Source organism: Arachis hypogaea, chromosome 11, assembly GCF_003086295.3.
Source record: "Arachis hypogaea cultivar Tifrunner chromosome 11, arahy.Tifrunner.gnm2.J5K5, whole genome shotgun sequence".
Classification (NCBI taxonomy): Eukaryota; Viridiplantae; Streptophyta; class Magnoliopsida; order Fabales; family Fabaceae; genus Arachis; species Arachis hypogaea.
In genome coordinates, this window is record NC_092046.1 from 146,054,783 (window position 1) to 146,079,906 (window position 25,124).

General features: G+C 32.6%; 1 protein-coding gene and 1 long non-coding RNA gene across 5 annotated transcripts; both read left to right on the plus strand.

Moving 5' to 3' along the window:
* The first annotated feature begins 891 nt into the window (after positions 1-891).
* On the plus strand, positions 892-8,616 carry LOC112723359 (ubiquitin-like domain-containing protein CIP73). Of its 4 annotated transcripts, none has more exons than XM_025774697.3 (16): positions 892-1,220; positions 3,072-3,216; positions 3,487-3,604; positions 4,304-4,378; positions 4,491-4,609; positions 4,695-4,766; positions 4,989-5,150; positions 5,302-5,371; positions 5,465-5,640; positions 5,816-5,980; positions 6,058-6,129; positions 6,203-6,332; positions 6,530-6,916; positions 7,494-7,870; positions 8,036-8,110; positions 8,248-8,616. In XM_025774697.3, exons 2-16 carry the CDS (start codon positions 3,094-3,096, stop codon positions 8,254-8,256), a joined length of 2,130 nt encoding a protein of 709 aa, XP_025630482.1. In that variant the 5' UTR covers positions 892-1,220; positions 3,072-3,093; the 3' UTR covers positions 8,257-8,616. The 4 variants fall into 4 exon arrangements, with proteins under 4 accessions (XP_025630482.1, XP_025630483.1, XP_025630484.1 ...); XM_025774698.3 differs by having other exon boundaries at positions 959-1,220; positions 6,542-6,916; XM_025774699.3 differs by having other exon boundaries at positions 959-1,220; positions 6,203-6,275.
* Positions 8,617-9,610: 994 nt separating this feature from the next.
* LOC112724123 (uncharacterized) lies at positions 9,611-11,176 on the plus strand. Its single transcript, XR_003163312.2, has 3 exons — positions 9,611-9,830; positions 10,592-10,801; positions 10,892-11,176. It is a non-coding gene; the product is annotated as an uncharacterized lncRNA (long non-coding RNA).
* The last annotated feature ends 13,948 nt before the right edge of the window (positions 11,177-25,124 follow it).

Genomic DNA, 25,124 nt, shown 5'->3' on the forward strand with positions numbered 1-25,124 from the left:
TACACGCCGCTCAATTTCAGGTTATTGTTTCTTCTTCGGAAACTCCTTGATTTCATGAAAAAGCAAAAAACAACACACAGTTACACGCTCATCCTTTGAAGCTGAATATAGAGCAATGGCGTTAGCAACATGTGAAGGAATTTGGATAACTTATGTTCTGGACAGCATTGATATCAAACTACAACAGTCTATGACCTTGTTTTGGGACAGTCAATCAACTCGGCATATAGCTATCAATCCTGTATTTAATTTTATGAAAGAACAAAACACATAGAGATTGACTGTTATAAAGTCAAAAAAAAAATGCAGGATAGAACCTTAAAGTTGCTACCTATTCCATAAAAAAATAAATTACAAATTTGCTAACCAAATCCTTCACCCTAAAACCTTTTGAATAGTTATGTGGTAAGCTAAACATGTACAATTTGTACACACGTAATTTAAGAGGAGCTGTTGGTATATAGTTATTGTATTTTTTATTCTTATAAATTCTGCACCTTAAAATAACTAGTTTAACATAAGCAGATATAGTTAATCATGAGCCATCACAAACATGCTCTCATTCAAAACCTCTATGCACAACAATCTTGTGTCGCCATGTTTTGAAACATACCATTGTCTATTAAATTTTAAAAGTTTTAACTTAGATAAAAACTCAAATATAATTATTTTTATATAAAGTTGATAGATAATAATAATTAAATAATTATTTAATTTATTCGTCTAATTAACTATATGTGGATATCTACTTCCAATGTATTGATTGTAAAGAGCTAAAATGTTAAACACATATTTTGTTGTTTAATTTAAAGGTATCACTTTTAGATATTTTTTCATTTATTATTTGTTATCTATTACATATATATAATAATGAGAATGGAGAGAAATACCGAATACGACATACAATTTTTTAAGATATCCTTTATCATATACATTATACAATATACAAGAACATGCTATTTTTAGACATCCTTTAATTTATTTGAAAATTGCTAAAGTAGGGGAGTAATCCAGTGCAGGAGATGCATGATAGAATCGCGTGCACTCTGGCTTTTGTGTTTGGGGTGTGTGAACACCTGAGCCTGACTAAGCGGTGAAAGCGCCAAAGCTTCATCACCTTCCAAGTTCCAACTCTTGTTCTCCTTCAACTTCAATCAAGATACCCTAATTCTCTCAACACCACTTCCACTTCACTCTCTCCTCTCACTCAAACCCCAAAGGTATGCACTTTCCTCCTTCAATTTCCCTTCTTTTATTTCTCGCTATTCCGATTTCGCGCTTCCTTTTTATCTTCGTATGCCAAATATTACTCTACTGTGATTCTTCTTGCTTCTCTGTTTTTCATTTCTGATTCCATCAATCAGGATCCCAACCTTCGCTTGCTACTGCTTCTTCTTCTGTTTGCTGTTAATTTGTAGTTAGGTTTTTTGCTTTTGCACCAACTTCCCCCACTGAAACGTCCTTTTATACACAATCACTGTACTTTTTTAAATTAATTGCTTCTCTTTTATTGCGGAATTTCTCTGTCTTTGTGTGAGTCCATGCTTCATCGCCTTGCCAATTGTGGATTTCTTAGAATGAGTAATGGGGTGCGTGAATTCGTTTCACTATTGATGAACTTGTATTGCTTACTGTTGATCATGGGGCGGATTTGGTTAATTTTCGAGTGTTGATGGAAGCTGTAAGGTGCTTTAGCTCTTGGCTTAGTTTCCCTATTATTCTTCAACTAAAGAATAAGGAAGCTGCGTACTTATACCCGGCCAGTGCTTCCTTCATCAACTTCAATGCCTTGGCACATCTGGTAACGCCCTTTAATGGCAGCAAATTGAGCTCTAACTCATCAATCATGTGCAGTGCTGTCATTTGATCATGAGATATGTCTATGTCCAAATAAGCTGCTCCATAGTTTGTAGTTGTTGATAATGGCTTGTTGCTGAGTGACCGGAGTATGTGACAGTACCATCATCCTTCACATCACAATTCAGTGTTACAGTGGATCGTGGGCACTATAGCGCTATTGAAGCTATGATATTGGGTGGTGATAGACAAGCCCAATTCCACCCCTCTACCTTTCTGCTGCCTCTCAAGATTTTTTTAGTTCTCCCTAGAGATTTAGCTGTTGGTTTACATCATAAGGGTTTTAGGGTTTTGCTTCTTATTTCTCGTAGCCATTATGCTTCTTTCTTCTCATATCTGTTCTACGTCCACATAAACCAAGGTTTGAATCTTCTCCTGTTTGAAAAAAGGGGTTGATGCATCTTGTCCAGAACTTGGTTTTATTGAAGCAATGCAAATTTGTTTGTTATAAGTTGTTAGATACTGGTTACTTTCCTGATTTGACGTATGTGTGATAGAATCCAATATGTATTTGGTTGCCCAATGATCTGGAGTTTGGGCATGTTCTTATTTAGTTTGAGGTTCAAGTGTGGTTTAAAGATAAGTTTATTGGGATTTGCTGTGAATTTGACAGTATTGCATATTATTTTGATAAGTTGATGCATGAACTGGAGCAGAAATCCCATATGAGTTGAGTATGAGATAGAGTTCAGTGGAGACTCTCCCCTCTTATTGGCATGGCTTTAGGAGTGGGTTTTCTTCTAAATGGAATAGGAACCTGTTTTGTATATATCCCTAGCATGGATGGGTGGCTCTTTCCAACCTTATAGAGGAAGTCCCTTGTTGGATGATTTTGGGAAGCAACTCCCATTCATGGCAGGGGCTCTTCCCTTATATCATAATTTCGTCATCTGAGTTCAACCCTGGCAGTATGGAGTTAAGCACATGTTTTGAACAACTTCTATTTGTTATCTACCTTATGCATGGTATTGATGATTTTGGAATCAGGTCAATGTTTTATTTATATGTATAACCCATTTTCCATTTGCTCACTTTTACATGTGAGAAGGCTTTTGTAGTCCTATGAAGATGGACATTTGGCAAGCAAGCTGAAGTTGTACATAGGGTGTATATATATGTTCCAATATGGTCATATGTACACCTTTGTCATTGGAAGGGGGATTCAACTTACCAGTGCTGATAATAAAACCTATGATATTTTTCCTTTTTTATAGGTGTTGCGCGGTCTTGTGGAGAATGGGAAGTACTGGTACTGACAAGATGCCAGGCAATAACAGCACAGGAAGTTCAGAAACCACTATTGAGATAAAGATCAAGACCTTGGATTCACAGACTTACACCCTCAGAGTGGATAAACAGGTAATTCCTTGACTATCTCTAATTCTTCTTCACATTTCTTTTCAATTTCTTAAAATCATTGGTTTTATTTCTGCATATATAAACCAGTTTCTTGCTCTCTCTACAAGTAAATATTGTTAGAGCTTGTCAAAAAAGGTTTCATTTGTTTTTTTTTTTTAAATAATTGCTTAAGTTTCTTGATGCTTAAGCTGACATATTGTAATTACTTAGCTACTTGCTTTAATATTAAACGAATTGCTGCTCCTTCTAAAATTGTTCTCGGTCCTATAGATGCCAGTCCCTGCTCTGAAAGAACGGATTGCTTCTGTCACTGGAGTGTTATCACATCGGCAGCGCTTAATTTGCCAAGGAAAGGTTCTGAAGGACGATCAACTCCTGTCTGCTTACCGTATCCTTTCTCTTTATCTTTCTACTTTGTGCCAAAGGATTTTGAAAACGGAGCAAGACAGCTTTTTATTTATGATAATACATTAACAAAGAATCGCAGTTTCCTGTGAAGAAAAAGATTTGGAATACTTACACAATAGTACAACATAATTTGAAAATGGCTGTGTCTTCTCTACTTTGTTGATTTGCAACATTTTACCTGTAGTAGGATGCTTTTTGTTTAGCATAATAGCATTTTTTTTGTCATTGCTTCTTCCGCTTTGATAAATATTTGGAGAATTCATTTTTCCCATCTATCTTCTTATTAGAGGTTTGATATTTCTGGGCAGAAAGTCCCAGAAACAACAGATTCATAAGCTTAAGTATAAATTTTCCATAGAAAAATGAATTCTGGGTTGTGTGCCCCAATATGTGAAAGTTACAAGATTTCTCGTGGGTATAGTTTTCTCTGGTATGACACATTTAATTTTAGTTGGTAAATATTGATTTCATGAAATGTGGTTCTTTATGATTTAAATTTATAAATGATAAGCCTTCCATTGATGTTTATGCTTGAAAGTTGATTGGACTTAAAAGACATAAGTGGTTTTGGCAAACTAGTTTTATTGCTTTCATTCTCCGGGCAAATTTGCTTGTAACTATGTCTATGTTGTTTTTGTGTCATTTCTTCTTCAACATGGGTCTTCCCTAACACAAGTAGATGTTGAAGATGGTCATACCTTGCATCTGGTTTCTAGGCAACCTGATCTACCAGGATTTTTGCCCGGTCATTCAGGTTTGAAGTGAATAGTTGCTGGTTTTTTTTCTTTTTTTTTCCCCCTTTTTCGTAATTGAGTTATGTGCTCTTGTTTTTGGCGTAACAAATCCACCCTAAACCCTGTTTGCAGGGGCTGACCCAAATTCAAGCACAAGTCATGGCCACAGTAGTCAAATATCCCCGGGTGTAGTCATTGAAACTTTCAATGTGCCTGTTCAGGGAGATGGAGTTACTCCTGAATTCAGTAGGGTATGTTCTAAATAAGATGAGAAAGCCAGCAGATTTGACAGTTTATCTTGTTTACAATTGCTTTATTCTTCTTACTCCCTTGCAGATTGTTTCTGCTGTACTAGGCTCTATTGGAATTCCAAACTTCGGAAGTGGTGTTGAAGGGATTGATGTCAGGGTAATTGAATCTATGTTAGTTGGCCTCTTTTTTTTTTTTTTTTTCTTGTTAATAATGATAATGATAAATAAAAATTCTTTTCTTCCCTTTCTCATCAAAGAACTTCTCTTTATTGAAACCAAGAAGTTTTACTTAGTGTTTCAAGCTCATATAAGCATATGTCTCTATCTATTTATCTGGTGAACTATGACATAACATCTTGGGGTGCTGGCTTGGATGAAGGAGCATGACTCCCAAGGCTTTGGAAGAACTTCAGGTTCCAGTGGTCTTTCAGATTCATCCCATCCTCAGCCTGAACAAACTGGTTTGCGGTATTCATCAGATAGGTCGCGTAATACCTTTGTACATCCAGCAGCAGCTTCTTTGGGATCTTTGCAGCCTCCTGTATGGCTAAGTTCCTTATTTTGCTTTGCTTAGATATAGATAATTTTGTAGATTTGAAATTTGAGTTTCTCTCTCTAGGTGCTAAAAGCTTTAGCCTAATTAAACCCTAAAAGCCAACTTCTGCTTCATATGTTTTCTCATGTGCCTGTAGGTTATTCCCGATTCTTTGACAACACTATCCCAATTTCTGAGTCATATAAGTCACGAATTTGATGCAATTGGTGAGCACACCATGTTACATTTCATAGTCTCCTGTTTTGGCTCCTGTCATGTGGTTGTTTCCCTGAGAATAATGAAATTTATTGTATTTGCAGTCAGAGAAGGGGGCAATAATGTCCAAGCAGCTGAGGCTCATAGGAATGAAGAAATGGGGTCTGCTTCGTCACGATTGGGTTCAACAGCAGAAGCACTTACATCACCTGCATCCTTGGCAGAAGTCATGCTATCTACCAGACGAATGATGATTGAACAAGCTGGGGAATGCCTACTTGTGCGTTTTAAAGCATCTCCTTATAGTTTTATTCTGTATTGATTACCTAGCCAATTATAGAAGGGTTTATTCTTTGCATTTTTCTGCTTTTATTCTTGAAGTATCAGTTTGTAAGCTTTATTTATCACATTTTGTGTTGAACAAATTGCTGTAAGTTTGTTACATACTTCCACAGCAACTTGCAAGACACCTGGAGAATCAGGCAAATGTAACTGATCATTTGATGCGGTCAAGCATTCAGTCTAGAGCTTTGAGGACTGGAGTTCTGTTCTATAACCTGGGTGCATTATTCCTTGAGCTTGGCCGCACAACCATGACATTGCGCTTGGGTCAAAGTCCGGTATGTTTGGTTTCCCATCACTGGCATCTTATTGGCTAACTATCAGTTTGTGCTGCTGACCCTATCTTCCTGTTTAGTCTGAAGCTGTAGTTAATGGTGGGCCTGCAGTTTTCGTATCTCCGTCTGGTCCTAACCATATCATGGTTCAGGTTGTACTCACTCTGCTGTCTTCTTTGTAAAGAAAACTACTCTCCTGTTACTTATTGAAATTTATGCTTCCAGCCTCTTCCTTTTCAACCTGGAGCGAACTTTGGTACTGTCCCCATAGGAACTGCTCAGTCTAACGCAAGTTTAGGTAGTGGACTTGGTTCAAGTTTTTTCCCAAGGCGGATTGATATACAGATACGACGAGGTGCACAACATTAGTTTATTCTACCTGTGGTGCGGCCCTTCCCAGACCCTGCGTAATGCGGGATGCTTGTGCAATGGGCTGCCCTTTCTAAGTCCTGTTGCGTAATGCGGGATGCTTGTGCAATGGGCTGTCCTTTTTAAGTCCTGTTGCTTTGTATACTGCTCTGGGCCTCTAGCTAACTTTGTTTCTTATGTTAGGGGTCTCAACAGCCACACCAAATGCCAGTCAAGAAGAACGTGCTGATACACAGTCTGCTTCAGTACAAAGAAATCAAGGTGAAGGTCCTGCTAATCAGGCAGCCTCAAGGCGTTCAGATGTGGCTGGTGCTGGGGAGCAAGGAGTAAGGATTGTGCCAATTAGAACCATGGTTGCAACAGTACCAGGTTCCTTAGGTCGTCCACCTTCAGAACCATCTGGTAATTCTATAGGGGTTTACTATCCGGTTCTCGGGAGATTTCAACAGGTATCTTCAGGGCATGGGAATAGTGAACAAGGATCTCAACCAGCTAGTCAGCATCATGCTGTGCAACAGTCCAGTCATGAAAACACATTGCAAAGGCAAAACGAAGATTCTGCAAGGAATGGTAATTTAACACACGAACATTGTACTTCTGCAACTGATGATTGCTTCCCTTCCAGGACGTGTATACAGTTTGACATTGCAATCAAGTCTTTTGGCTCATTGATATGAATAGCACGTCTCCGCAACTTGATGCTTACTATTATTAGATACTTGAATATATCGTTCTACTTAATTTTATATGCTTCCTACTTCTGTTTCCTGCTTGAATTATTCCAAATTTGAGAGTACTCTACACAAATTGATTTTGTGCAATGATGGTGTGAATCAATATTATATTGTTGAAGTCATGCATCAAAGAATTTCAGCTTATTCATTGTCATATGTATAAAATACGGTTTTAGGAATGGGAAAAAGGACTACACTCTAACTTTTGTATTTGTTTGTTTTACAATCCTAACCATATATCTTAAAAAAATCGATTACATTATAAATGCATGCTTTTATATTCTTTGGTTCATCACTTTGGCACAAAATATGTTCCTCATTTAGCTTTTAGTAATATAGTGACTTGTATTAAATTTAGCTTTTGATATATTCAGGCTTAATTTGATTGTGCAATTTATTGCACTTCATTGTAGGATCCTCATCAACTCCTACCACAAGCTCGAATTCCCGTGTGGTGAATATCAATATCCTAGCAGCTGGTGGGGCCCAGAATAATCAGGAGTCTGAGCGACAGATACCAAACAGTGTTCTTCAGTTTATAAGGACCCTGTTTCCTGGGGGAGAAATTCATGTTGAAGACTTGAATTTACAGGGAACAAATTCAGGTTCTACCCCAGAGCAAGCTGCAACAGCAAGGGCAGCTCAGGCCCCTGAAGCTGAACCTAGGGTTAGTGATGAAGGAAGGTTTTTGTCAAACATACTCCGCGAAATCATTCCCCTCGTGTCTCAACAAACAGGCTCTGGAAGAAATCCTTCAGAGGAACAAGCAGCTCAGGATTCTTCATCACAGGTTACTTGATTCTATTGCAATTTAAATTTACTTAAGTCAACTTTCCTCAACCATAATGAGAACTTCTTGGCTTTGTTGCACATTTGGAATATAGCTATGAAAGTTTTTGTAAAATCCTCTCCCCTAAACAACGAGCTTACTGCTGACAAGTGGATGTGTTTTCAGGTGGAAACTGATGCAGGGACATCACGAAGGCGGAATGGTTCAGATCCAAGCCCCCCTGATTCTAAACGCCAAAAGGTTTTCTTTCTATTTCTTCTTTCTAATGCAGAGAGAAGGGAACCTGGATCTTCTTGGCTGTCTATTTGTAATTGTTATTATATCAGTGCCAGTTTGGAAATTTGTTTTTACAATTTTGACATGGCTTGATGATGCAGATGGAGTGATGGAGAGGATAATGTACATGATGCAGTTGTGGAAGATTGTGATCGTAACCATCGGAATTCAGGGCGGATGTGTTGATGTGAATTTGGTATTTTGTGTCCATCTCAGTCCTCATTCAACTTTGAGCTGTACTCAGATATCTATAAGAAGATTCGCTTGTCTTAAAGCGGCATCATGCTGTGCAATATTGAGAATAGAATTTTATTTTACAATTGGGATCGCCCATCATATAAAGTTCAATTTTTATATGCCTTTCAAACTTGAGACAATTTTCCACTTATAATTTACAACTTCTTCCTTCAAACTCAACATTAAACATTTTCTCGGTGCAAGCAATATATGAGTTGGTTTGGTCGGAAAAATGAGTACATGTAACACAGATTCGTCATAAGTTTTTATTTCTTCTAAACAAGTCTGTCATAGTGTTTGGTTTTTTTTTTTTCAGTCGGGAAGTTATTCGATACTTGTATACTATTATCAACCTTAGTTGTCCTATTTGATATCCAATTACTTTTTCCAATTTAAACTCGTATAACAACTCCACATTAACTAATCTAACTGGTTGTATAACACTCGTAACAATTATTATCATTTATTACACACTTCTTTCATTTTGTAATATAGGGTGGTTGTGAAAATATGATAAAATTTATAGCTCAAGAAGTTTTACCATAATCAACTATTAAGTATTCTTTTATCTAGAGACATAGAAAATAGAACATAATTAGTATTTTTTATCCGTAATAATATTACGGGAATATAAATTTTTTAAAATTACGATTTACTTTGTTCTGATAATATAGATTATGCATAGCACAAAAGATTTATAAAATCAAACTACTTTAAAAAAAAAGTCGTAGGTTGACAAAAATCTCTGGCTAAAAAGATCAAGGTATCTCTATAAATAAAAAAAAATCAAATAATAATATTTTTAGTTATTATTTTTATATAAAAAAGTCTAATTTTTTATTAATAATTAATTTTAATATTTGTTATCTAAAATTTAAAACAATTTAACGTGTATACTTTTACATTTAATTAGGTGTTAACTGTTAAGTCTGTTGCACAAATAAAAATAATATTTTTTCTCTTTATTTATATAAAATTATAATTAGATATTAGCATTAAAAATGTGGGGCAAATCACTATATTAAGCCAAGGGGAGCAAAAATTATATACATAGTGAAGGAGGTGAGAGTTGAAACCTCAATCTCCTTCATGTGTAGCAAGTAAGTAACCACTAAGCTAGCTAATTACTTTGAAAGTATATCGTATTTGTATATTTATGAAGTTACCATAAAATAAAAATTAAACAATAATAAAAATCATATATAATTCATGATTTAGAAATCATTCAAATCAGAAACCCTAAGACTAAGTGGGAGGCTGGTAGCGGCGTAGCGCCCTTTCTTCCCAAGCCATAAGCCTCAGTGCTTCACTGCAAGCTCCAACTCTCCTTTCTCGCTCCTCCATTGCCGATTTGTCGTCACTCTTCTTCCTCCTTTGTGTCCTCCTCGCAACGCCGCTGATTCGTGACCTTCTCTCCTCTCTACGCTGTTGCTCTGTGCTCTTCTTGGTATGTACTTTGCGTTTGAATCTGTAAAAATTGGGACTTTACTTTGCGTTTGAATCTGTGACTTTTGCTCCTTCTCTATATCTCTGCTATCTTCTTTCAATTCGTTTAAATATATATGTATCAATCTTAATAATTATACTCGTGGTGATTTTTGTATGCATATATTGTCTATTTTCCGGTCCATGCAATTAGATATATATCTATACTGGTAGTGAATCATAAGTCTTTCATGCTAGAGTTTAGTTAGATGATGTGATAGGTAGCTGTAGGAAAATAGCTATACCAAAAATAAGAGAGGAAAATAGAAAAGAAAAACCAAGTTCATGTAATTATTCGGTCCTACTATTACAGTTTATGCAATATGCATGTGTATATATATGCATTTGCATTGCACCATAATTATCTGTATTATTTAGTTTTATTCAATGCTTGCTGTGCCCAACCAGCTCAGTTTTGTTTTCTTGGAATATAAATGCTTGAATTGATCAAATTTGTTGCTTCAGATTTATAGTTGATGTGAATGCAATATATATTGGAAAATTGTATTCTTAAATATTATCCTCAGTTTAATCACATACGATTTTTCAATATGAAGTCAGGTCATAAAAGAAATTTTCAATTTTTATAAAAGGATGTTATTTTTTTTTATCAATTGTATATTAGACAAAAGAAGAAGAAAAAAGGTTCATTTGTGAAGACAGAATTTGATCACTATGTAGAGAAAGATGTTCATCTTTTAACTCCTGATTTTGATATATTAGATTGGTGGAAGGTAAATGGAGTTAGATTTCCAACTCTTCAAAAAATTGCAAGAGACATATTTGCCATTCCTGTGTCTACTGTTGCTTCTGAGTCTTCTTTTAGCACAAGTGGCCGTATAATTGCTACTCATCGTGGTAGTCTTCGTGAAGATACGGTAGAAGCTCTTATGTGCAATTAAAATTGGTTGTGGGCAGAATATTATAAAAGAGGTTATTTATGTTTTCAAATTTTTTAATTTGTTTAGAAATTATAATTGTGTTAAAATTATATATAATAAAATTGTTGTATTTGATTTTTAGGTGAAAAACCTGATTATCAAACTGCTAATGAAGATGATGATGCATTTTTTGAGCTGACGGAAGAATAATGTTGCAAGAACTTGGAATTAAAAGAAATGTTTAAAGACATTTATCTTTGTTTATGTTATTTTAATTTTATTAAGAACTTGATAATTATGCTATTTGTAATTTTATGTTAGATTTGTTTAGAATTTTATTGTTTTTAAATTTAATTTAAACTTAGTTTTTTATTTTATTAATATAACAATATGTATGTTTGTAATTTTATGTTGAATTTTTTAAAGATTTTATTGTCTTTTATTTTAATTTAAATTTAGTTGTTTATTTTTTTATTTTATTAATATGTATGAAATTTGGAATGATTGAGTTTTATATTTATTTTTTAAAAAATTAATATTTCTGCGGGTAAGGTAGAATAGGGTAGGGTTTTGTAATTTAAAGTGCGGGTAGGGTTCGAGTTGAGAGATTTTCAACCCGCAGATAAGGTAGGGTAGGATTTTATTGAGATTTTCTACCTGCGGGTAGGGTTAGGGTAGGATCCAAACCCTACCCTACCCTACCCATTGCCAACCCTAATTGTGCCTTGTGTCATATACTGCGTTCTGTTATCAAGTCAATTAATTAATTTCGCTGCGAAAAACTGTTCCAATAAGACACAAATCAAGTAACAAAACCAAGAAAATATCATCATCATGTAACAAAAGCAAGTCTTCTTTCACTTCTCTTTGACGTTCATTGGCTTTGTGTGAAATACAGAAATTACATAAAAAAAAAAAAGAAAGAATGTTTAATTTTAATAATATTTATTTTTTAAAAATTAAATATTTGAATTCATCATGCACTGATGTACGTAATTATGTTGGAATTTAATATTTGATCATTTGCCTTACTCATAAAAATATATTTTTTTAACATAAAATCGTAATCAAGTTTTTTTAATTTCTTTTTCTGCAGCAATTTTTGGAGTTGGCGGACAATAATATAAAATAGATTAAGATGTAATTTTTATCTAAAAAAATTAAACTATTGATAAATTTATTTATAAATAAATAAATAAATTATTCAAAAAATTAACCTGCTATCTCAAAAGATTAGCCTGCCATCTCAAAATAAATAGGTTAAAATTTAGGGACTACGATCTATATAATATAGTTTAGCAACTGTTAACAAATATCTCGAACCACATAACAAACACACAGCATTATAGCTCCGCAATGTTATTACTCATTTTTGAGTTGTTACGAAGTAGTCAAAGCTGCGAGCAGATACAGTGGTTTCCACCACTAAAAATTCAATAACCGAATATATTTTAAAATAAATAAGATCGTAAGATCTATATAATAAAGAATAAAGATAACATAGGGAATGAACAATTTACACAATTGACTCTCTCTTTTATTTTCATAAAATTCTAGTACTGATTTGAATATTAGAGTGTCTTTTGTAAATATTCATCTCGTTATATTTCAAAAAAGCTTAACCTAGAGAAAACAACGAAGTTCGAGTAGACTTCTGAGAGCATCTCACCTCGGACCAATCAAACAACGGACGGAACATGTAAGATATTAATATATATTATATTCAATAATTTATTCAAATATTTTATAATTATTTTTTTTCAAAAGTAGGTGCCACCGCCACAAACTTGTAGAGTAGAAGCCAATCTCTTACCTTACAACAAAAGCAACTGTGGCTAATAAAAATAGCTTTATAAAATGAAAATGACTTTTGATGGTATATTTAAAAGAGAATAATAGTTATGTAAAAATAAGATAACGTTAAGGGATGAACAATTCACATAATTGACACTCTCTCTTAAATTTATTCTCTTATTTTCATAAGATCTTAGTGTTAATTTGAGTATCAGAATATTTTTTATAGGTATTCACTTAGTTTGTGTTAAAAAAAATCGATGTATAACAGTATAACTAATCTAGAGATAACAACTAAATTCGGGTAGACTTTTTTGAGCTTCTCACTTCTAAATATTTTATAATTTTTTTAAAGTGTGTGTCACCACCACAAGTTTGTAGAGAAAAAATTAATCTCTTACTTTTTAACAAAAGCAACTGTGATTAATAAAAATGACTTTTGATGGTATATTATTTAATTTGGGGGAGAATAATAGTCATGTAAAAATAAAATTCAAACAAGTCTCACTCTTACTTTCGGACTTGCTCTAGCTAGTATCCAATCACTTCTAAATATTTTATAATTATTTTTTTAAAGTGCATACCACCACCACAAACTTGTAGAGTAAAAGTCAATCTCCTACTTTTTTAACAAAAACAACTATGTTTACTGTTTAGTAAAAATAGCTTTATAAAATAAAAATAGTTGATGGTATATTAAACAAGTGTGACACTCTTATTCTCAGACTTGTTCTGACTAGTATCCAATTAGACTTCTGAGAATTCTAATTTTTTTAAATTTTTTTAGATAAACATTAATTAAAAATAATAGCATTTTATTTGTTTTGAGAGATAATGATTCAAAATGATAAAATCTGTTGGCCTTATATTATTATTGACCATCTAAGAGATTTTAGAAAAGAATAAAATAATATTATATTCAACTTAATCTTAAGAAATTTTATAAATTCATCTTATTTTATAATTTTTTTATATAAAACTAATTTTATATTATCTCACATATGTAATTAACCTTAACACTTAAATAGTAGAAAACCAATGAAAATAAAAGCTCAATAATTTACTCAAATGGTAAAGTTTTGTTATCCTCTTTAATCATCTATTCCAAACAAATTTTGAATATTTAGTAAAATATATATATATATATATATATTAATAAATAATAATTTAAATTATTAATAATCTCTATTGTTAATAAAAATATGCAACGTGCAAAATCTAATTATTGACTCCATAGATGATCTTTCTCTCAGTAGCTAATAGTTAGCTAGCTATTAATAATAACAAATAAAATATATATTTACATGTATAAAATAATACATTTTAAATATGTAATATTACTGGCTTAATTTTTATCTAAAATAATACATATTTTATTAATAATGAGTATATATATAGAGCTAACTAATTGAATCTAAAAAAATAACAACAAAGAAAGATAAATAGCTAAGAACGTACAATTTGTTATTAAACTGCAAGTGACTTCAGCACTACAAATCTGTTGATGAGGACATGCATATTTTTCTTATCTCTCTGTTTTTAAATTTTTATTATGAGAATTAACTTAATTAGTTATTAACAATTATAATTATTAATCATTTTATATTTAAAATACTCTAAACTTTCCAATATTTCAATTTTATTAATATAACAAAGTGGTTATCTAAATTATTTTTTATTAGAAACAATATGTATTTAAGGGCAAATTACTATATTAAGCCAAGGGTAAAAGAAAATTACGCAAATCAACCAATTGAAAAACTGGTTCATAAATCCACCAATGCACATTACTATATAGTTCGAATTAGCTTGCTTCGAACTCAGTTTACATGTAATTTGAATCACATAGATTCGAACTATACACACACTCACTAATTCGAATTAACCTGATTCGAATTACACAAAGCTTAATTCGAATCAGGGTGATTCAAATTACACCCAAGGACAAAACCCTAAGTAATTCGAATCAGGTTGATTCAAATTACTCGTTTGTTAGCTCTAGTAGTAATTCGAATTGGGTTGTTTCGAATTACACTTGGTTCGCATATAAAAGGAGTTCGAACCACCCTCATTCGAATCACTTTTCCAAACTCATACCCCATAAAATCCCAGAGAAAACGACCCAGATTCGCTCCGACAAAGGCTCGAGCAGGATACTGAGGCGATGCGGGATGATCCAGAAAGACTATATCGTTTGGATGGAGTTGCTTATATAGCCAGGGTCATCAACGATGAGGTTAGTAGTTAAAGTTGTTTTTTAGTGGTTTGTTTTAGTAGTTTTGTAAGTGATTTTGTAAGTGGTTTTGCATGTAGTTTATTATAGTGTTTTATGTTAGTGGTTAATTAAGTGACTTTGTAAGTGGTTTTCCATGTGGTCTATTGTAGTGGTTTATGTTAGTGGTTTATGTTAGTGATTTTGCAAGTGGTTCTGTAAGTGGTTTTGCATGTGGAGGCAGACGACGAGGGCGTGGAGGCCGACGCAGGGCACGTGTTGCGGTGGACGATCACGGTGATCATGGTGACGATGACGACGATGGTGACCAGCACGGGCCTGGTGGGAGAGACGCTGGAGGCCATGCTGGTGTAGAGGGTGTTAGTCCTCATCATGGTGGTCATGATGGAGAGTGGTACGGGTCCGGTGTGGGAGATGGTTCGGCCCAGGGTGACGGTGGACTTGGATCAGGGCCACTCGGGGATTACTTCGTTGGTGTCCTGCTGACGACCACGCACTTCATGAGAGTCAGCCATGGGTTAGTCCGGGGACGCTATTTTCAGACTTGCTGGCCAGTGATGGTCTTGATACGGAGTTCGACGGTTCACACTTCCTAGATGAGACCAGTGCCATTATGCAGGAGGATGATGCGGCACGTCGGCGGGGTCAGATGACAGGGACACATGCACCCTTAGATGTCGATCTGAACGAGCCTCCTTCCGTGCCTGCTCATGACTATTTTGCATTGGGTGGTACCCTTCCTTCCGCCTATACTGCTGGGTCACATTCAGTTGCCGGACCGTCTAGGGCACCCGTCTGCAGAGAGTCAGTTCCTTCAGGGTCTTCCTCACGTCCTTTGCCAGTCCAGCCTAGGCCACCTCCACAGGCAGACCCGGATGATGACGAGGATGACATTGAGGACGAGGAGCCTCTCGTTCGGAGAGGCCAGAGGACACGGGTTCCCCGTCGTTGCTTCACCGGTTCGTATCTATTTAGATGACCTCATTCTGTTGTATGACTTATGTTTATGATCAGTGTTGTATGTTAGCTTGCTTTGTTTATTTAAGTTATGTATGTGTAGGATCGTAGTTGTATTTTGTTATTTATATTACGTACCTTATTGACTTATCGTGTATCAGTTACTTTGAAAATTTGTGTACCTTGTTTATTTAAGTTATTTAAAAATCGATCCAAACATAATGTCACAAACTAGCAATTGATTCCTCGGTCCAACTTATACATGAAAGAAAAGAAACATGGGAGCAAATAAAAAGTTCGCATCCCTCGAAGAAACAAGAAAATTGCTCGCCGTTAGATTTATAAAGGAAACTAGATTTCATCACATGGCCACGGAAAGCTTGCAGCAACTTGGGATGTCCATATCGAATTGAAAAGGTATTAAAATTGGGGGCTTATTCACTCCAAACAATATATGGAAGACATATACATGATACCTGGAACGTTCCATCTTTAAAGTCATATTATAGCTAATTTTAAGCGGTGAATGAACGTACTTTTTTTTTCTACTCATAAGTTTGTTCTCACATTGGATTTTGCTTGGAGAGGTTTTAACGGGACTTGATACCACAAATATGTATGCTATCAAGTCTTTATTTAGCATGCATTGCATATTGATTAGAATATAATATGTTTTACTCTATAACGTCATAACAAATGCCCAAACCAACATCCCAAAGTTGGATATCAACATATTCAAAACGAAATAACATTACACAAAATTTGGTTACAAATTTGTCCATCAGTCAATTATCAATATTAATACTAACCCAAACCAACCACATAAGTCGGATCAAAACAGAATTACCAAACTAAATAGTTCAAACTCAAATACAAACAAAAGTATTAGAGAGACTATTAATCTTTTTTCTCCAAAATAGCAGCACTTTGCCCTTATCCTCAGCAAGCACATCATCATCAACGAGCTCACCATTGATGGCAACCTTGGTGACATCTAACTTCCTGACGTCCACCTTGGGTGTAATAGCCTTAATCTGCACTATAGCTCGGTCAAAACTTGCACGAACACCTCATAAACCTCACCTTCCAATTCTTGCACACTAGCAACTAGTTTACCTTTTCCTTCTCCAAATCCTTTTCCTTTTCATCCGCAGACCCTAACCAATTCTTCACATTATGTAGCTCTTCATCCTTGGCCTTCAATAACAAGGTCATTTCAGCAATCACCTTTTCCTTTTTCTCCACGACCTAGGATAACTCCTCAGATGATTTTATTTTATTTTTTTCTCTTTTATAAAAACTACCTCCTACATACGCCCTATGGATAGCAACCGAGCACCCATAACCTGTAACTAGCAACCATATATAAGTATACTTAATGAAACAAAAATATAACATCAATACGACAAACATAAGCTAACATACCTGGAGATATTAACTCACTCCAACAAGACCTACATCATCTACAAGATTTATAACTACAGGACATTGCCCTACCTTATCTTCCAAATTAGCAAATGAGAAATGCTGAAATCAAAGGGACCCATAATCCTCAATACCACTATACCCATCAAGAGCTTGACCTTTAACAATGTCTTCATCCCCAACATCTTTAACTTGCACTACTTTCACAGGATTTCGCTGCGATGGCTCTACGTTCAGTCTTCTCTTCATACTAATTCGGGGACCAATCTCGGATTGGACAACATCCCCACCTCTTTGTCAATATTGACAGCAAAACTCTCTTTCTCATTCTTTTTCTTCCTATTAGAATAAGATTTCAAACCTGCAGTAGTGGTATTGGATGCTTTCTTACCTGCAGCACAAGCATTAGCGATTCAATTAAACAAAATCCAATCAACCTAAACACACGAAAACCCACACGCTGCAAAAGCCTAATTACCTAGATAATCTTCAATAGCCTTCCTATCTAAATCCAATTTTAACATTTTCGAAACTAACAATAGCTTTGACATTTCCATCTCAGACACTAAGAAGTCTAACACCAATTTATCCTCATCATTCAATTCCTCAGCATTTAACACCTAACTAGATTCGGGTGACCAATACAAGGAGAATTTTAAAGTGGTCCCAGAATTTGGTGTATCTACAATGAGTCACTTCATTAAAATGAGTCACTTAATGTAAAGTGATGGACTAATTTGGTCTATCTACAATAATGACATAATGGACAACACGTAGACGAATACTGTTGTAACACATGGCACAAACGGACACGTGGTCAAATAGCATTGTGACATGTGGCACAACCATCCACATTAGCATGCCACGTGTCACTGGTCACCACATCAACATACCATTACACGTGGTCGAACTATGGAGTGACATGTGTCACTAACAACCCATGTCATCAAGCCATGTCGTTAATGAAAAATGGGTCAGGGACTAACATGGTGCACTTTTGTCAATCTTAGAGATGTAATTAGTGCAATTAAAATCTCAGAGAGGATTTTAGTGCACGATGCCAATCTCATGACCATTTTAGGATTTAACTCCAAGATGATCATCAAGATAAAAAGGAAAGTCATCCTCGCATAGTTTTACCTTCACAAACATTTTTTTGAAGTATTTAAATGAAGATTTGTACAAAGCAAATACTAGCTTGAAATAACTAAAAAAATTCCATATGATAATGGATACTTAAGTAAATGCATCGGATTTTCAAATGCACAAAGAAACCCCACAAACCACAGTTCAACAACATTAATGCACCACATTCAAAGTTAATAAAGGGGAGAGTATAATTAACTCAGCCAGTATATAGCTATAAATATAGAAATAACACCAATCATCATGTCTCTCCTACACTCTATCATTCTTAGCACAAGCTAAAAATTCTACACTAGCATTAGAACCTTACCTAACCCAAACACTAGTTTCTAGCTCCTTTATTCACTCATCATGCTCAAACACTTTCTAAAAAACCTCTTGAAGAGTTACGAGGGAAGTAACCCCCTTCCAATTTAATTCAATTCATAACCATTAATTACACACCATACAAACAATTATACAAATATACAGCAACTATCATTAGTAACTGTGCAACGTGTCACATCCAGTTATTGATAGGACAACACAAAGAAGTCAAAGACTAAAATGCTCCTACTTCGAAGAGAGAGCTTGGGAGCTCCCTCTACAATCCTCGATTTTTTTTTTTTTTTTTTACAAAAGGTCAACCTGCCATCTTAAAATAAATAGGTCAAATTTAGGGACTATGATTTAGATGGTATAGTTTGACAATTGTTAGCAAATATCTTGAATAATGACCACAAAATAAACACGTATAGCTCTGCAATGTTATCCCATTTCTGAGTTGTTACAAGTAGTCAAAGCGCGAACACGCACAGTGGTTCCCGCCACTAAAAGTTCAATAACCAAATACATTTTAAAATAACTAAGATCATAAGATCTATATAATAAAGAAGAAGGATAACGTAAGGGGATGAACAATTTATACAATTGACTCCTTTTATCTTATTTTCATAAAATTTTAGTATAGATTTGAGTGTTGTAATGTCATTTGTAGATATTCACCTCATTGTGTTCCAAAAAAGGCCCACTTATAGATAGCCTAGAAGTAACAAGGAAGCTCGAGTAGACTTCAGTGAGCCTCTCACCTCGGACCAATCAACCAACATGTAAGATATTAATATATATTATATTCAATAATTTATTCAAATATTTTATAATTTTTTTCAAAAGTACGCGCCACCACAACAAGTTGCAGTGCAAAAGCCAATCTCCTGCCTTACAACAAAAATAACTGTGGCTAGTAAAAATGGCTTTATAAAATGAAAATGACTTTTGATAGTATATTATTTAATTTAAAAGAGAATAATAGTTATGTAAAAGTAAGATAACGTTGGGGGATGAATCATTTACATAATCGATTCTCTCTCCTAAATCTATTCTCTTATTCTCATAAAATATTAGTATTGATTTGAATATCAAATTTGTTTTTGTAGATACTCACTTAACTTGTGTTTAAAAATAAATCAACGTATAGCTTATTTAGAGATAACAACGAAATTTGGATACACTTTCCAGAGCCTCTCACCTCTAAATATTTAACAATTATTTTTTTAAAAGTACGTGCCACCGCCACAAATTTGTAGAGTAAAAGTCAATCTCCTATTTTCCAACAAAAGTAACTGTGACTGATAAAAATGGTTTTATAAAATGAAAATGAATTTTAATAGTATATTATTTAATTTGAGAGAGAATAGCAGTTAAACAGGAGAAAACCAATGAAAATAAAAGTTCAAAGATTTACTCAAATTATAGAGTTATGTTACCACATTTAATCATTCATTCCAAACAAATTTTGAATATTTAGTAAAGATATATATTAACAAATACTAATTTGGATAATTAATAATCTTTATTGTTAATAAGAACCTGCAAAATTCAATAATTGACTTCATGCATGATTTTCCTCTCATAATGCTAACAGATGAAATATATATTTACATGTATAAGATAGGGTTAACCACAAAAAATATCCCTGAATTATTTAAACGCCGACAAGAATACACTCGAATTTTACTATTGACAAAAATGCCTTCAAATAATTTAAAAACACAATAACAATACCCAATAATAAATATATATTTTTAAAAAATACCTTAGAGATTGAATTTTGAGGCAATTTTTTGTAAGTATGATTATAAAAAAAAGATATTATTATACATAAAAATTGGTAATTTTTCGTTAAGTATATATATTTTTATAATTTTTTTTGTTAACAACCAATAATACTTTTAAAAAATCACAAAATAATATATACTTAACAAAAAATCACCAAATTTTAAGAATAATAACATCTCATTTTTTTTAATCATGCTTGCAAAAAATTACATCAAAATTCAATCTCTAATATATTTTTTGAGAAATACATATTTAATGTTAGATAAACGTTAGTTTTTTTGCAAGATTATCTAACATTAAATATGTATTTCTCAAAAAATATATTAGAAATTAAATTTTGATACAATTTTTCGCAAGAATGATTAAGAAAAAGAGATATTATTATCCTTAAAATTTGGTGATTTTTCGTTGAGTATATATTTTTCTTGTAATTTTTTTGTTAACAACTAATAATACTTTTAAAAAATCATAAAAATATATATACTTAGAAAAAAATTACCAAATTTTAAGATTAATAATATCTCATTTTTTTAATTATGCTTGTAAAAAATCACATCAAAATTCAATCTCTAAGATAATTTTTAAAAATATATATTTACTGTTGGGTATTGTTGTGTTTTTAAATTATTTAAAAGTAATTTTGTCGATAATAAAATTTGGGTGTATTTTTGTCAGTGTTTGAATAATTCGGAGACGTTTTTTATGGTTAACCCTATAAGATAATACATTTTAAATATGTACTTATTACTGGCTTAATTTTTATCTAAAATAATACATAGTTCATTAATATATATATATATATATATATATATATATATATATATATATATATATATATATATATATATATATAAGTTGGCTAGTTGAATCCGGAAGAATAACCATAGAGAGATGGATAGCTGAGAACGTGCAGCTTGTCATTAAGCTGCAAGTGGCTTCAGCGCCACCGATCGGTTTATGAGGATCAAGCTGCAATTGATGGGGACCTGTGATCGGTTGACGAGGACTTGCATGCTCTTCTTGTCTTTCTCTATTTTTAACTTTTTATTATGAGAATTAATTTATATTATTTAGATTATTTTTTTATTAGTTTAATATTGATGGTAATTAATTATAATAAGAATACATAAAAAAAAATGATTTAACCACCAAAAATACCCCCAAATTATTCAAACGCTGACAAAATGCATCCGAATTTTACTATCGATAAAAATGTCTTTAAATAATTTAAAAACACAACAACAATACCTAATAGTAAATATATATTTTCAAAAAATACTTTAGAAATTGAATTTTAATGTCATTTTTTACAAGTATAATTAAAAAAATGAGATATTATTATTTTTAAAATTTTGTAATTTTTTTCTAAGTATATATTTTTTTGTGATTTTTTAAAAGTATTATTAGTTGTTAACAAAAAAATTACAAAAAAATATATACTCAACGAAAAATCACCAAATTTTAAGGATAATAATATCTCATTTTTTTAATCATGCTTGCAAAAAATTATATTAAAATTCAATCTTTAATATATTTTTGAGAAATACATATTTAATGTTAGATAATATTGCAAAAAAACTAACATTAAATATGTATTTCTCAAAAAATACATTAGAGATTGAATTTTGATACAAATTTTTACAAGAATAATTAAAAAAATAAGATATTATTATTCTTAAAATTTGGTGATTTTTTAGTAAGTATATAATATTTTGTGTTTTTTTAAATGTATTATTGGTTGTTAACAAAAAAATTATAAAAAAATATATACTTAACGAAAAATTACTCATTTTTATGTATAATAATATATTATTTTTATAATCATGCTTATAAAAAATTGCATTAAAATTCAATTTCTAAGGTACTTTTTGAAAATATATATTTACTATTGAGTATTGTTGTTGTGTTTTTAAATTCTTTGAAGGCATTTTTGTCGATAGTAAAATTTGAGTGTATTTTTATCAGTGTTTAAATAATTCGAAAGAATTTTTGATGGTTAACCCTAAAAAAATTTTATATCCTAAATTATTTAAGCTGCGATGTAAATAATTTGACAAACCAAAAAAAAAAGAGGAAGAGTGAAAGTCAAGAGAAGAAAAAAAATTAATTCTTCTTATTTTTGATAATTTTCAATAAATAAAAAAATAGAAAAGTAAAAAAGTCACCTATGCATGGTTTTACTTTCACAAACATTTTTTTTAAGTATTTAAATAAAAATTTATTTTTATATGCATAGTAAAAGAGGTGAGAGTTGAACTCTCAATCTCCTTCATGTGTAGTAAGTAATTAACCACTAAACTAGCTACTTACTTTAATAATATATTGCATTTGTATATTTATGAAGTTATCATAAAATAAAAATTAAACAAAAATAAAAATCATATATAATTCATGATTCAAAAATCACTCAAATCAGAAACCCTAAGACTAAGTGGGAGGCTGGTAGCGGCATAGCACCCTTTCTTCCCAAGCCATAAGCCTCAGTGCTTCACTGCAAGCTCCAACTCTCCTTCCTCGTTCCTCCATTACCGATTTGCCGCCACTCTTCTTCCTCCTCTGTGCTCTCCTCGCAACGCCGCTGATTCGTGACCTTCTCTCCTCTCTACGCTGTTGCTCTGTGCTCTTCTTGGTATGTACTTTGCGTTTGAATCTGTAAAAATTGGGGCTTTACTTTGCGTTTGAATCTGTGACTTTTGCTCCTTCTCTATATCTCTGCTATCTTCTTTCAATTCGTTTAAATATATGTGTATCAATCTTAATAATTATACTCATGGTGAATTTTGTATGCATATATTGCCTATTTTCCGGTCCATGCAATTAGATATTTATACTGGTGGTGAATCATAAGTCTTTCATGCTAGAGTTTGGTTAGATGATGTGATTGGTAGCTGTAAGGAAGTAGCTATACCAAAAATAAGAGAGAAAAAAAGAAAAGAAAAACCAAGTTCATGTAATTATTCGGTCCTACTATTACAGTTTATGCAATATGCATGTGTATATATATGCCTTTGCATTACACCATAATTATCTGTATTATTTAGTTTTATTCAATGCTTGCTGTGCCCAACCAGCTCAGTTTTGTTTTCTTGGAATGTAAATGCTTGAATTGATCAAATTTGTTGCTTCAGATTTATAGTTGATGTGAATGCAATATATATTAGAAAATTGTATTCTTAAATATTATCCTCAATTTAATCACATACGATTTTTCAATGTGAAGTCAGGTCATAAAAGAAATTTTCAATTTTTATAAAAGGATATTGTTTTTTTTTATCAATTGTATATTAGACAAAAGAAGAAGAAAAAAGGTTCATTTGTGAAGACGGAATTTGATCACTATGTAGAGGAAGATGTTCATCCTTTAACTCCTGATTTTGATATATTAGCTTGATGGAAGGTAAATAGAGTTAGGTTTCTAACTCTTCAAAAAATTGTAAGAGACATATTTGCCATTCCTGTGTCTACTGTTGCTTCTGAGTCTTCTTTTAGCACAAGTGGCCGTATAATTGCTACTCATTGTGGTAGTCTTCATGAAAATACGGTAGAAGCTCTTATGTGCAATCAAAATTGGTTGTGGGCAGAATATTATAAAAGAGGTTATTTATGTTTTCAAGTTTTTTAATTTATTTAGAAATTATAATTGTGTTAAAATTATATATAATAAAATTATTGTATTTAATTTTTAGGTGAAAAACCTGATTATCAAACTGCTAATGAAGATGATGATGCATTTTCTGAGCTGACGAAAGAATAATGTTGCAAGAACTTGGAATTAAAAGAAATGTTTGAAGACATTTATCTTTGTTTATGTTATTTTAATTTTATTAAGAACTTGATAATTATGCTATTTGTAATTTTATGTTGGATTTGTTTAGGACTTTATTGTTTTTAAATTTAATTTTAACTTAGTTTTTTATTTTATTAATATAACAATATGTATGTTTGTAATTTTATGTTGAATTTTTTAAAGATTTTATTGTCTTTTATTTTAATTTGAATTTAGTTGTTTATTTTTTATTTTATTAATATGTATGAAATTTTGAATGATTGAGTTTTATATTTATTTTTAAAAAAAATTAATATTTCTGCGAGTAAGGTAGGGTAGGGTAGGGTTTTGTAATTTAAAGTGCGGGTAGGGTTCGGGTTTAGAGATTCTCAACCCGCGGGTAGGGTAGGGTAGGATTTTATTGAGATTTTTTACCCGTGGGTAGGGTTAGGGTAGGATCCAAACCCTACCCTACCCTACCCATTGCCAACCCTACCAACAAAGGCTCGAGCAGGATATTCAGCCCATGGGGGATAATTCGGACAGACTATATCGTTTGGATGGAGTAGCTCATATAGTCGCGGTGATCAACGAAAAGGTTAGTACGTAATATTTTTTTTAAGTAGGAATAACTAACTTATTCGTTTAATTATATACGTTTTGTTAGTGGTTTTGTTAGTGGTTTTGCAAGTGATTTTGTTAGTTGTTTTGTTAGTGGTTTTGCAAGTGATTTATGTTAGTGGTTTATGCAAGTGGTTTATGTTAGTGGTTTTGTTATTGGTTTTGTTAGTGATTTATGTTAGTGGTTTTGCAAGTGATTTATGTTAGTGGTTTATGCAAGTGGTTTATGCTAGTGGTTTTGCGAGTGGTTTTGTTAGTGATTTTGTAAGTGGTTTATACAAGTGGTTTATGTTAGTGGTTTTGCAAGTGATTTTGTTAGTGGTTTATGCAAGCGGT